At 41.9% G+C, this 14,925-nt stretch overlaps 1 protein-coding gene across 2 annotated transcripts in view; it reads right to left on the bottom strand.

Moving 5' to 3' along the window:
- The window catches only part of HUNK (hormonally up-regulated Neu-associated kinase), a 59,279-nt gene that overhangs the window by 22,061 nt on the left and 22,293 nt on the right, over positions 1–14,925 (bottom strand). For both annotated transcript variants that reach the window (XM_086764554.1, XM_086764559.1), the window contains exons 3-5: positions 8,698–8,753; positions 2,582–2,717; positions 576–703 (exon numbers count right to left, since the gene is read on the bottom strand). In XM_086764554.1, coding sequence (XP_086620680.1) covers positions 576–703; positions 2,582–2,717; positions 8,698–8,753 — 320 coding nt within the window. The remainder of the gene's footprint in view (positions 1–575; positions 704–2,581; positions 2,718–8,697; positions 8,754–14,925) is intronic.

The raw sequence follows: 14,925 nt of genomic DNA, 5'->3' as shown, positions 1-14,925 counted from the left end.
GTCTTGATATAAGTGAAAAATTATTCTGTTGCTTAGTGACATGGCTTTGAAGCAGGAATTAGTATTTTTGACACTAATACATCAACAATTTTGCATTTTGTCAACACACAAAGGTTATCACAGGTCACTGTCCGGAGTTAACTTTCTGTGTGCATGTCATTACTTCATAGTAAATGTGAGGTCATTCAAGGTAGCTTATCACTCAACCTTAGTCATAATAATGCCCAGGAACTTGTTATTCCAAAATAATGTGTTCATGCATTGATATCCTACACTAAAATCTGAATGTGCAAAATTAACCAACTACTCTACAAAAGCAATTTCACAGATTTTCACAATTTGTTCCTCTCTCATATTCAGCACAACTTGGCGCTTCTCCAACTTAAACACAGAAGTCAAAGCAAAAGAAGTTAAACTACAGCAACTCCTGCAGATCTTTTGGAGGCTAAAATAACTAAAAGAATATTTTTCCCAATTAGCGTGTGATGTTGGCAATGTAGCTCACAATCCAGAATTCAACGCACTGGTTCTGACTGACTGGATCTGAACAGGTCCCAGCACACCCCCTTGATTACCTGCAGAGAGTTGGGTGGGAAAAGGGTTCATTTCTTTGTCCACCATTTTCTGATATAAAGCTCTCAAGCTGAATGGCTCCACAGTAAAAGGTAATGTACCAGTCAACATTGCGTACATGTTCACCCCACTAAAAGAAAACATAGAGAAAAAGAAACCAAAATGATCAGGAATGAGGGAAAACTTAAGCTTAGGTTTTAGTGACTGTACTTCACCTTTAATGTCTGACAGCTATTAAAAAAGACCCACATAAAAGCTCTCTCTTCTGTTGGAAACAACAATTTGGGCAAGAATTCTCAGAGGCTTGCTCATGGAGGGTCACACAATGTGTAGGACACATGCTGGAAGACACAGAACCAGGCCCAGCTCTTGGGCAACTCCTTGGCTCAATGCCACGCCACAATTGTGTCTCTCGTCAGCCTGCATAAACATGCTGCTTTTGAAGGCCTTGTCCTGGTGCTGCCCTGGGTGTGCAACGACTGCTCACACCAACGAGGACATCGCAGGTCCTGGGTCAGTGCCCAAAGGTGATCTCCACAGCCTCTGGTGCAGCCCAACGACCAAGTACGAACAATTACATTTTTCAGAGCAGAAAACTTACAACTTGTTTATGCTTGGCAAAGTCAGCAATGAAAAGTGGGTTGGGCACTCTTGTTCTTTTTCCTCTTAAAAGGCTTTAAATTCCATTTGAGTGGAATTCCTCCCTTTTGGGAATTTGCCTCCCCAGTCTGCTGAATACATGTATGTGAACAGAAAGAAACTAAAGTGGTGTCCTATCATGAACCGTGATCATAAACACCACTTGTTCAGCTATGAAGAAGGGTAGGAGTTAACCATGTTTTTTTTTTTTTAAATAAAAAAAAGAGCAGGACATTTTTACTGGAGAAGTTTAAATGGTTTACAAGAATGACTGTGCTCTGTTTGCTTGCATTCCTCAGGCCTGGTACTCTCACTCTTGATGTGGATGGATGGCGCACTGCTGGAGTGAGAAATTCAGCAGCCATAGAACGATTTAGCTGTGGGTCTCCTCGGAGGACAGACTGCAAATTAGGCTTCAGCAGGGGAATTTCTAAAGAGCCTTGAAATGCAACAGAGGACCCACTTGGTCAAACTGAGAGATGAATTTGACCCATGTCCTAGTCGTGGCCATACAAACTCTGGCCGATCTTTCTTAGCAGAAGTAGTGCTTATACAGTATTTCACATTTTCCAAGCATTCCAAATACTTCAACTTGGGAATTACTGTATTTCTGTTATTTCATGAAAATGTATACAAATGTTATCAACCCCACTTGGTGAGAGAAAATCTATTGATACTAAAGCAAAAGATAAAACTCAACTGATGTCAGCTAATTCCTCTCCAGGACTGACAAGGATGGCCAACAGGAGGCCACGTCCATGGCCAACAGGAGGGTAGTGGGAGTTGCACACTCTACAACAGGACTGCATTCATTCTGTTGAATGCAGACTAATTAATTGACTGCAAAACATCTTTGTAGCTTCTTCTGCCTCTGGCACCAGAGACTTCTGTCTGTCCTTTTGCCTGAACACTAGTAAGCTCACAAAGGCTCACAAGTTTTCTGGACATTTTTATTTCCCCTTTAATGATCGTATTTTCAAAGTGATGACTTGACTTGATATCACATTTCCTGCCAGACTTGACTGTGGATAGTGCACGGAGTCCACATGAATGCTTGAGGATTCTTTGGGGAAAACAAAAAAAGCTGTTGGCCCTGTTGTGCCAAAGCAATGCTTCTACTATGTCTGAATATCATTGATCAACAGCTGTGCTTTACTGCAATCCCTCTATGCTATAAGCTCTAGCAAGCTACACATAGGTACGTAAAAGATCTATTTCAGAACAAAGCATCTGTGCAATTCAGTTCAGAGTCATGCTAATTAAATAGATTTTCTTACTCGGAGTAGCCAAATACATAAACAATGCTTCTCATTTGAGCAATGGGTAATGATGACAGTAGTAACAATTATAAACTAGAAAAGTAACTCACATGGACCAAACGTCTATTTTGGGCCCGTATTTTTTCCTTGCCAGAAGTTCAGGGGCTGCATATGCTGGGCTCCCACACTGGGTGCTGAATGGATCAGAATAACCCAAGATGCCTGCACAGTTGCTCAATCCAAAGTCTGTGGAAAGCACAGAGAGAGTTATGACAGAGACAGTACAGTAAAACCACGCTAGAACACAAGGAAAAATAAAAAGGACATTTTCTTCCAAAAGCTAAGCCTAAGAAAAAAAATCATCTACATGTAAAAATTTTATTTAATTTGTTTCTCTGAGGTGCTAAATAACCAGAGATTTCCATAAACAATACAAAAGTCTTAGAACATGCACAATGATCAATTTCATAAACAAAGCAACTACATTCCACTGGCAACTGGATGGCAACAACCAGAGTTGAGCTCGTCCAAGGCACTACGTGATGTGCATGGGGCAGAAAGCCATCTCAGGCTGTCGCGGATTCCGTATCGCTGCAAGTATCTTAGGTGGAGGCCAAGTTTAAGCAAGGCTTTTTTCAACATTTTCCTCTAAATCGCGTAAATGAGCCTTCAGACGTAAGGTGGGGGCGGTTGCTTTCTGGGACTACTGTGGCCATGCACAAGTGCACAGGGTTGCAGAGTCAGCACTTCAGCTCTGGAATAACACAGGGAGATCCTGCAGGAAGAAGGGGAATGTGTTGATTTGGCTTCCCCCTCCTCGACTTCTGCCTTGAATTATTGTATTTCTGGCCCCTGGGTGTATCTGACACTCTTTTGCTGGCAATAATAAGAAGGGTCTGGCAAAGGCTGGCACCACGAGCTGATCGGGAGACAAGAGGCAACCTCTCCGCACGAAAGGAGGCTACAGTTCCCCAGGCACTCTCAGCCAGCCCAAGACCAGGCTGGCGCCGAGAAGGGTGTTCCCAAAATCCCCTGTCTGCTCCAGTGTTAGTATGGCTGCAGGCTGAGATGGGTTTAGGGAAGGATCTTAAAAATTAAACCACTAAGCAAAGAAAGAAAGGCAGAAAGAGTCACACCAGCAGCAGAAGTGGCTGGGGGCAACGTGCAGCCAGGGGAGCACAAGCCCACCCTGCCTCATGGTAGCCGACGCTTGGCTTGGGAGAAAGCAATTATGAAACCACAGCTGCCACAGAAGGTGAGGAGAGGTTGCAAAGGGTCTTGAAAGTGAAGTCAAACAATTTGATGTGATAAGGGGAAAGAAGTAAGTCAAGCTTGCAAGGAGGAGGATGACATGGGCAAAGGTGACAGGCTGGAAGAATGGCCTTTGCTGCAGGGCAACGTATCCAGGAGTAGCGGATCTAGGGAGGTCACAATCAAAGATGCTTGCATTTATTAATAACTTGTTGACAGCTGCAACAACAAAAATACTGCTATTGAGAACACTGACGTCTGTTTTGTTCCTTTTTTTTTTTAATTCAGTCTTCTTAAAAACTCCCAGAACACATGTATGTTTAAAGTAAAAACCATCTTAAAGATAATGAGGCAGTTAGGAGAAGGAGACCACTGAATCCTCATCCCATAGACTTGTGTCTTGCAACCCTGTGTCTCACAAAACAGCATTATGTCTGGGTGTGCTACCCACCTGCTTGGATGGGCTAAAAGCATCAAGTCTTTCAGGCAACTGTTGAGCCCATGCAACACCCTCTCTCCACAGAGTCATTAATTTGAGTCTGTCTCCCTTATCTGCCTACTCATTTGCATAAGACTTGCGGTAATGGCCTGTCCTTTAGCTTTTACCCCATGTTAAATTTGGCTGAAGTGAGACAGGAGCTCCTCAAGGTATTAGAAGCACCCTGACAGGCTGGTCACATAAGCCTTGTTCCCTTAAAAAAAAAACAGGAGAAAAAATAACGATGTTAAAAAAAAAAAAAAAGCCATTATAAAGATGACAATGTGAGCTGGAGCGCCCAAATGAGTGCACAGGGCTTTCCACTTGACCGGCTGCATCTCTGAGAGCAAGACAAGCACAAGAGAGACAGAATCACCATATTTAACTTCACAGAGGCTCAAAGGGGCTTTGCTGGAGACCATTGGCAAAACTGAAGGGAGGATCAAGACAATTTCCTTGCCTCTGATGGAAAACAATTGTCTCTGGACACGGCTTAATAATCTCTGCTAGGCATGTATTATCCCTGGGGCTTACACAAATACTTTCAAAGATCCATTTACTTCATTAACGTATTTACTAGCCATCGCCCAAGATGGGTTATGTCAACTGTAAAATACTTTTAAAAACTCCTAGAAATAATACCTCCACACAGTATTATTCATGGTCCTTACCCTACTGAGTCATACCACCTCAGAATTACTTGACTCTAACATAATTATTTATATAAGGCTATATTCTGCGATGGTGTAAATCAGCATCCTTCCATCATTATCAATGGAGGTATACTCCAGTGGAGGTTTTAATTATCTTATTTGCTTAAACTATAAACATCTTATTCAATTTTCAGCTCATTCATTTAATCTAGGCCGGTATACTCTTGGTTTTTTTGTAGCGCCTGTTGAAATGCAGAACGCGCACAAACACATGCATACTGGGGACCGGGATTTTATCGCAAAAGAAATGGCAATATTGTTATTAACACTGTGGCAGCACATTGTGATCGCAGTGTGATTTTTATCAAGGATGGACTGCTGATCTTGATAAGAATGGTATTACCACCAGCGCTGATACTGGCACTGCCATTCCTGCCTCTGTCTTAGGCTTTTCAGTATGCTGAGCTAATTACGGAATTCAGATCAAAGGCCACACTTGGTTTTCCAAAGTAAATATTATGACATGGGAACTCTGCCACCCCCACTGTTCATACTATCGAAGTATCGCTTTACACTACTACTCTTGAACGCCTCCAGGAAATCAACATTAAGCTATGGATACATGGCTATCTCTGAAGCTGTGACAGTTGGAATAGGGAAGGAGTTATTAAACAACAGAAGACTTAGCACCAAGCTGGTGAACCAGTTTGATGAGCAGAGCTCCACAGAGCTCAGCAGAGTCCTTTTGGTGCCACAGTCCCTTGAGCAGGATGCCAAGGACTTCACATGGCCTGTGAGTGGCTTTTCAAAGCACCTTCATCTGACACCTACCAGCACAGGCTGCGAGATGAAGAGAAGTGAATTATTTCCAATGCTGCTGTTCTTAGATTTGAGACTTAACAGACAGCTAATAATAAGTCCACTTAACAGAGCAAAGGGAATTTTTCTAATAATACTATCTAAGAACATATCGTAAACCACCTTGTCATGTAGCTAAAAAGAGTAACAAAAGCAAGGTGCTATTAAGCAGCTGGGTGAAGAAAGGGACTCAAGGGATTCAGTTCTCATTGAAATGCATGAACAAACAGGGACTTTCAATGTCACTTCCTGGTATGTTTTTAATCTTCATTTCACCTTTTCTTTTTCCTTTATGGTGGGTTTTCTTCATTTCACAGTTATTACAAGAGCAACATTTTGATTAGGTACTAGTGTGCTGGCTGCTTCACAAGACACCCACCCCAAATCAATTAATGTGAGCTGGTTTTGTAGCTTCAAGTCTCTTCTCCCAAGCATGAAAAGTAGCACTTGATTCCTCAAAACATATTCTTCACTCCTGAAGAACCTTCCTGGGCAGGACTATGTGATGATACAACTGATCCATCACATTTCTAAAAAGGCAGACTACATAAAACATCGTACTCAGTGCTGAATGAGCTGAGTGAGGGAACAGGCAGGGAGGAGGAAGAGGAGTAAATTATCCGGTCTATTCCACCAGCCACAGATGGGTGCTGGAAAATTTTCCTTATCTTGGGAAAACCTGGTGGCAATGGAAAGCTGTGTGGCAGCTCAAGCACTACTTCTGCTACCACCTGGAAAAGAGGCATTGGTGAGGAGAGGTTGCCCAGGGACCCGAGGCCAGTTTTGGCAGCCCCTGCTCCAGAGCTTCCCCCGCAAACACAGCAGACAGAGCATGAAGAACAGAGGCACTGCTTCTTCAAGGTGAACAACCGGAGATTACCAGCATTGCTAGTGAGATGCAGCATAAGCTGACTGTGATATTAAATCTGTTTTTACTTACAGTCAAATTATTTCTAATAAAGCAACCTTTATTTTTCTATAACATACCCAGTTGGACAGTGGGATGCAATTGCTTTGTTTTAAAATACATACTGTGTGCAATCTGCTTTGCTTAAAACATCAGGCTGCAGACCTGAGGACAATTTATTTCAATGCTAGCGAGTCTACAGAAGATCAAACTGTCTCTTTTCTCTGTTCTTCCCACACCACCCACTGTGAGGAGACCTTTCAATGCAACCGAAGCAAATGAAACTGCAGGAACAGTTCTGAGGTAATTTTTTGGCATGCGAGTTTCAATTGTACATGTATAATCTGATTTGGTCTGGGTTTGGATGTCAAGTTCACATACTGTTGTGTAATCAAACACCCAACAACAGGAAAGTTATAGAAATTCTTTAAATTTATCAGATGTTCATATACCACTGTTGCGAACCATCTGGTCTCACTTATCTGCTAAATCAAGATAATGGGTGGTATCCATCATTAGTGATGAATGATTCATGGTAACATATCAGTATCCTCTTGACCCATAGCTGAGGTAATGCAGAGTTCTCTTTTTCTGTTATTTTCCAAGAGCCAGTTGACTGGCTACAGAGTAATGACTAAAAGTCGTGGTAATATAGAATCATAGAATGGTTAGGGTTGGAAGGGACCTTCAAAGGTCATCTAGTCCAACCCCCCTGCAAGGAGCAGGGACATCCCCGACTAGATCAGGTTGCTCAGAGCCTCATCCACCCTGGCCTTGAACGTTTCCAGAGATGGGGCCTCCACCACCTTTCTGGGCAACCTGTTCCAGTGTTCTATAACTTGCATCGTAAAAAATTTTTTCCTAATTTCTAATCTAAATCTACCCCCCTCTATTTTAAAACCATTACCTCTCGTCCTATCGCAACAGGCCCTACTAAACAGCCTTTCCCCATCTTTCTTGGAGGCCCCCTTGAGATACTGGAAGACCGCTATCAGGTCTCCCCAGAGCCTCCTCTTCTCCAGGCTGAACAGCCCCAACTCTCTCAGCCTGTCCTCGTAAGAGAAGTGCTCCAGCCCTTTTATCATCTTCGTGGCCCTCCTCTGGACCTTCTCCAACTGGTCCATGTCCTTCTTGTGTTAGGGGCTCCAGAACTCCAATATCTCCAGTATCTCCAAAGACTGAATTCCCCAAGTAAACTGAGTATTTCAGATTTCATTAACCGTCCTCTTCTTGTTTGTTTGGAGATGTACGTGCTTTATACGTTACACTGAGTGCCCGTTTGACCTGAACGTGGTGGTTTTCACCACTTCTCCGTTGAAACCTTTTGAAGAAAGTCAGTCAGTCAAGTTTTTAAGTCTGCAGCCACAGACACTGCTGTTGGCAAAAGAGTAGGCATCGAGATAAATATAAACAGATGTTCGGGGGGGGTTTTATGAAGGGCATGTTTTCCTTCAATGCCCACATTAATATTAATGGGAGTCATGCAAAGACAGTGAGAGACTATACCCACCGATGATTAATCTAAAATGTCTGCACAACTTGAATGAATCGAGCGCTGCTTACAACTGATACCCGAATACAATCATGACTCTGTCATTGATCTTTTTTATTTTTTAACAGTCCTCTAAACCAATTTTGTATTGGGTGCTGGAAGTAAATTTAACAAATATAAATATAGGACTGAATTTTGCCAGCTGCTAAAAAATGTAACTCCCACTGACTTCAGCAGAAGCATATGGAGGCAGAATCCAACCCTTAGTAAATATGAAATTATCAAGATAATAAAATAAATTACTTCTGTGGTGACAATTCTTTAATTCTTTGCAAAGTTCACAATTTGAATATGAAAGCTGTTGGTTAAAAGATGAAGGACTATGCCCATACCCAGTTAAAGCTGAATTATTTGGAACATTTTATTCACAAGATGCTGTCAGGAACAGCTTGATTGCTATCTATACTCTCTCAGCTCCTCTCTGCAGCAACATTAGCAGTTGTCACATGGAAGATTATGAAGTCTCAAAAACTCTCTGTATAAAACTACCAATTTCAATTACTGGAATTGCCAAACTGGTTTCATACCAATAAGCTTGATATTGTTGTCTTCATCGAGCAACAGATTTTCTATCTTCAAGTCTCTGAAAGAAATAAAATATTTTGAATGAGCCTCCAAAATAATGAAGCAGCTTCCTATCACTCCCATCAGTGTATTTACAAGAGTCACATATAATAACACGTATAATGAAAGCAGCGCACACAGTTCCACATTCAAAGCAGAAAGCCCCATGCATTGTCTCCTCTCCAAAATTACCACTGCTTTCACACACAGTTTCACACCTATTCTTCAGGCACAAAATGACTTTATAATCATTTGCCAGTACAGCCTGTAATTAATCAGGTTCTTCAAATTTCTTACATACTTAAAAGTTGTCAGAAATCTTATACACTGGAAACATTTCAAATATATGTTTTTGGAATTGCAAGTCACTTTCTCATTACTCTTCACAACCAAAGGCTCTTCACTGGCCGCAGCTAAGAATGAACCTTCTTCTGCAGAGAGCTGAGGAGTCAAACATCTGTCCCGTGCTATTGTCTACAAGGGAGACCAGAATCAACCTTCCCTGGGGATGAAGCATCCAAACTCCTCATAGAGGTGGTCAGCATTGGCACTCCCATATGCTAGAGGTGAAAACGGAGGCTGAGGGATTGAAATTACTTGCCCAATGCCATCCCGAAGGTCAGTAACAAAGCTGAGAGAAGAAGACACAGAAATTTTCTGAGTGCCACATTATTGCTTTCTCCACCACACCACCCTGCCTGACCCCACAGAGCCACTGCATAGATCAGGGCCTGGACCAGTTTCAGGAGAGAGAAGATGAAATGAAAGTAGTCTCCTTCTACAAGACGACCAACCTTTCTCCTGACATGTATGTCAGCACATTGGTCACTTTACACGTGCCCTTTCATCATTTAAGAATGTGGTTGTGGTTTCCTAAATAATGTTATAGCCAAGAAAAATATCCCAGAGATCACTCTCCCGCCAAAAACCCCACCCCAAAACCCTAAACTGTACAGATGAAGCACCAAGTACAACAAGAAAAAAAATCATTTAGGTTGCTAAATGACTTGTCCATGACTTCTAGCAGCTGGCTGTGTCGTTTTCCCCCATCCATACGTAAAATATTTCTAGCAATTAGCATGCTGAGATATCAATAGCTCAAATGGGCAGTGATGCTTCTTCCAGTACGCTTCGGAAAAATTGGGATAATAAAGCCATCAGCTATAATTATGGGAAGTCAGTGACATCCATGGTATTTTGCTTTTGTAAGGCAAAAGGAGTAATGAACGATGTATCTATTATAGATGAAGATGTAAGGCTTAATAAAAGCAAACCAACCAAACCAAACAAAGCACTTTCACAAGAAAGGATCTGGGAAAGAAAGACAAAGAGCTGTGACCAACTCCAAGGCTTTCTTAAACGTTCCTCTCCATTTCACTTTACGCCCATGCTGTGTTTCAAATCAACCTCAGGCAGAAGACTACTTGCCGGTAGGATGCCACTCACTTCGTCAATACAATCACACAATGACCTTCTCCGAATTGAACAGATGTTTCTACATCCCAGTGAGTGCCTATTGCAGATTTTCCTACCTTCATGTCTAAAAAGAAATAGGAGAAATACTATATAAATCTACTGAAAGAGAATATTTCGCAATTTTGAGGTATTCAGGGATAATATCCAGACTTTCTTAGACTGTTCAGATGAACATCAGGCTTCCTGAGGAGGACTGCCTGCTGCACCAGTTGTCTTCTCGGAGAAGCAATGTGACTCAGTCAATGAAGCAGCAGCCTGAGAGACAGGAGGAGGGGATTATATTCCTTCTCCTGGCAATAACCCAGCGTGTTAACTTGAGAAAACCATCCACGTTAAAAGTGACAGCTAATTTCAAATACCACAGTGGCTAGCACTGGCTCTGGGCTGTGCACCCCACGAACCCAACTGGCATCCATGACATCCCTCTGCTCATCCACAGGAGACTCCATGTATTGTGACGGCACTGCGGACCCACCGACCGCCCTGTGTCCTCCGAAAGGAGCTTCCCTTGTAGGGCAACTGCCACTGCTGAGAATTCGCCTGATACAAGGAGGACATCCCCTGCCAGATGCATCTGTATCAATCCAGTTCTGCTTCCTCTGGCTGCCAAAAAAGGGCTTATTTCTTCACATCTCACATCTTTATTGCTTGCAGGTGGAGGTTTTCACAGACAGAGCAATTAGCCTCTAGAAAGATATCGGGGCCAGGAATTTAGCAGGAGAAAGTACCAAAAAAAAAAAAAAAAAAAAAAAGAGAAAGAAGGAAAAAAAACCAACCAAAACTAAACTGTAATCAACAGAAGCACGTTGAACTTTGGGTCATACACTGCAATGCTCAGTACAACATCTCAAAGCAAGGAGAAAGACCATTTGGAAGCTCTGAGTATATTAAGCATTATCTAAGAGGAGGCAAGACTTTAAAAATAAAGGCAAGGGAACAGAAAGATGAAAGCTGTAAGTTGAGGAGAAAAGACATGCAGGCAATTAAAACAATAAATGAGTAATAGGAGTGCTAAAAATAAACACAAGGAAAGATATTTAAAAGGATTCAAGGTTAAAAAATAAAACTAAAGGTAAATATTACGGAGCATTTTAAAGTTATCACAGGAAAAAAAAATAATCTAAATATAGCCTCAGTATAGAGTGCAATAAGACTTGGTTAATTAAAGCTGTTTACCCATATGTCTATTCTCAGCGGATCTGCTGGTGAACGGTAACTGATCTAATAGTCCATATGCACCACGCTTCTGTTAACCCATGTCAATATGAAAGCAGCCTTTTTGGTGTGACACCAGGAGCTAGGACAACAGCTTTTTTTCTCCTTAATACAACCTAACGAGAAGATTCCATGTGAATCAGCCTTCGAGAAGCGAAGCAAAAGCCTTACGAAACCAAAATCCCCCAGATTAAGCCACAGTTAGAGAACCGCTGCTAGGCAGACGTGGGCACCAGGCAGGACAGCAGAAGTGCAAACAGAGCCTGCCTGCCTGGACAAGATCTGCATCCGGTAGGACAGAGGGTTATTCAATGAATACTTTAAGAGACTTTAACAATGCACCAAATTACCCTCTTTTTAACAAAAAGGGCCGTGCTATCTGCTCACCCTACAGAGAGACAGGACCGATTTCCCCGAAGTTCCTAAATGCTCTATCATGTCAGTTCTGTCAGATTCAAACTTCTATTATTTTTTTATAAAGAGAGGCTTATCCAAGTCGCTGCTTTGTTTTGATGCTTACATTAATTACTTGCAATAGAAAAAGTAGCACCATTGCGCCCGAAAGTGTTAGGGGAAGCCTGAATTTCATGCACTACAATATAAAACATTTAACAACTAAAAGCAAACATACAACCTTATTTATTTTAATCAGTGGAGTTTTTTTTGCATGCTTTTAATAGCTGCATACCGCAAGAGAGAATGCGAGTTACCAGCTACGACACACACAGCACTCAAAATCCTTGTTGAAGTCAATGGGAAGACTCAAAGCATTGAAGACATCACACACACGGCAGTTCCTGCAGTCTCAAGGGTCCTCACAGTTACGCACGGGGCTTGCCCTTCTTGAGGGGTTGCTGGAGCTGGACACAGCTGCTTTGCAACTGGAAAGGCCGGGCAAGCGCTCCCTTAGGCACTCAGCAGCACGTGCCATGCTGCGTGGCACTGAGGTGGGGAGAAGAAAAGTAGTTGCTGGAAACCTTCAGTTTCCTTCCTTGAGGTAAATCTGATCTTGTTCCTTACTGTCTTGGCGCCTCAAAAATCGAGACTAAAGGGTTATTTTCTTTTCCCCCCCTTAAGCAAATTTTTGGCATTCATTGCTGAAAAACTTCAAAATACCAGAGTGCGCCCTCAGTGATTAAATACCAGAGGAAGAAAAACTTTCACCTTTTTCTGAGGGCTTAGTTCCATGATGTTGAGAGTGTCTAGGCAGACATTAGTCAAATCTATGAATAATGAAGACACTCAAGAAAGATCAGGTTGCATTACCACAATGTGGAGAATCAGCATATATTCATGCCTTGTCAGCATGCAAAGCTAGCAGCATACAGCCATCGTTCCCCGTATTTGAAAATACTCCTGCTTCATGGGATGATTTGTTTGGGAGTCTGTTGTTCTGTTGTCGGGACTGATTTTTCTCTAGCTTTGCCTACAGCTTCACAAACCACTTTGGAAATCCCAGTGACTCTGCCAAGCAACATGAGCCTGCTTCACTAAGCTAGCTACTCAAGGCTTCAGCTGTCAGCTCAGTGTGCTTTTCAAAGAAGCTTATTCAGTGCCATTGCAGGCATCAGACAGCAAAACTGGGGTTTTTTGCATTTCACACTTTATTTCTTGTCTGGGAGAGGAGGGATGAGAAGGAAGGTTTTACCACCAATCAGCTGCAAAGCAGCAGTAGTCGACTGCTGTCTCCTGCATCTTATTTTTAATCATAACAGCATCATGAAAAAATCACTTAACTACCAACCTGCAAGTCCCCTTTCTAGCCCCATGCAAGAGCCTGAGGTGAGCTGGAAAGGTTGCAGAGATTTGGGTTCATCATCATGTCAGGATACATTTCAAAGGCTTTGTTATCATAATATTATTTATTGAGCTTGATTCTTTTATCAGTCACAGCATCACGAAATTCAATGCAGTTGCCTCTGTAAAAGAGGAATTCAGCCCATTGTCTTCACAAAAACAATGTTCCGTTTGTTTACAGCAGAGTACTCCAAGAGAGAATACCCAAAGGTAATTTTGAAATCTGACATAAAACGGAAAGACAAACCAGCTCTGCACTTCAAAAGGAGACTCAGTTCTGTAGTGCAGGATTTATCATAAATATTGCATCAGCAGCCAGACTACTGGCACTTAAAACTAATAGGAGGGAAGTTATCAAAGCCAACATGTCAAAGTGGCAGGTACGAAGGCAGGAATCCCATAGCACCCTGAGCAACTGGATCATACAGCACCATACGACTTATTTAGGAAAGCACACCACCTTACTCTGCTAGGGAAAGAGACCATGGAAAAACATATAAACTCTGCTCAAAACCTCAGGGTTTTTTTGTGTCTTTCAAACTCCTGATCTGCTTTTAATTACAAAATGGCAGTGGAACGTATGAATGTGCTGCCACGAAGATAGAAAAAGGGGAATACAGAAAGCTATCTTTGCCACCAATACATTATTAAATCCTTTTCTTTGACATCCTGACAGTAATTGCACTGAATGGGACTGAATTTTGTTAAAATTACTTTAAAAGGGTTGTTGAGAATTTCCTGTGGGATGCAGTGGCAAGCACCAAGGCTTTCACTTTGTTTTCTCTGTTGTCCTTACCCTCCCAAGGGGCTTATTGTTCATCCTGCTTTTTGACAGCATGAAGGTCTATGTAAACACCCTCTGGAAAGAGAAAGCTTCACCAGATACTGCCATTTGGGTTTGTTTTCCTCTGTCAGAGGGAAAGATAAATATTCCTACCTGATTCACAGCTGAGCTTGTTGCAAGGGTATTTTTAGCAACCAGCCAGCTCTTCTGATAGAAGGAGTGAAACACAAATGATTACATGAAATTATATTTAGAAGAGCAGCATTTCTTTTTTCAGCAAACGGCCAAGTAGTTCTGAACCCTGGACACCCCTCACCAAAGATGTAGCTCCTGCACTCAGGAACTTGCAGTCTTCATCCATCATAGGAGATTAAATATTTATAATTTAAAATACATCTATACAGTCAAACATAAGTTTAGGGTTTTTTAACCTCTCTAAATAAAATGATGTTTCTTGAAGTTTTTTAATGTTAGGCTGTTTGTACATTAGTGCCCCTTAACAGAAGCATTTCCATTAAGTTCTGGGTCCCAGCTCTTGTCCAAAGATCAGCGTGCTTTTCTGTCACGCCAAGCCTTGATTCTAAGTCATGAAGCTCACCGAGTAACAGTCATCAAATCATGAAATCAAATTTCACGCAACTTATTTCATCTGCCTTTTTTTCATCCTGAGTTACAGAACAGGGCAAGTCATCTATATTATTCCCCAAATAACACAGACAAAAATGCTGGTGACTTTCATAATAAAATAAGTCAGCAAACACTTTTCAAATTCCTGCCCCATTCAATGAGAACGATGAAAGCATTTGAAGAGAGACAAACAGCAGGCTGTTTTCTGGCCTAGGATGCCGTGTTTTGTTTCATATGCAGTGAATGCAAACACCCACAGATCACCACGTAGATGAAAGTGCTGTTATTTTTA

The sequence above is a fragment of the Chlamydotis macqueenii genome, chromosome 1 (assembly GCF_036417535.1).
Source record: "Chlamydotis macqueenii isolate bChlMac1 chromosome 1, bChlMac1.mat, whole genome shotgun sequence".
Classification (NCBI taxonomy): Eukaryota; Metazoa; Chordata; class Aves; order Otidiformes; family Otididae; genus Chlamydotis; species Chlamydotis macqueenii.
The sequence above is the reverse complement of the archived record's forward strand: the minus strand, read 5'-3'. Positions and strand labels throughout refer to the sequence as shown.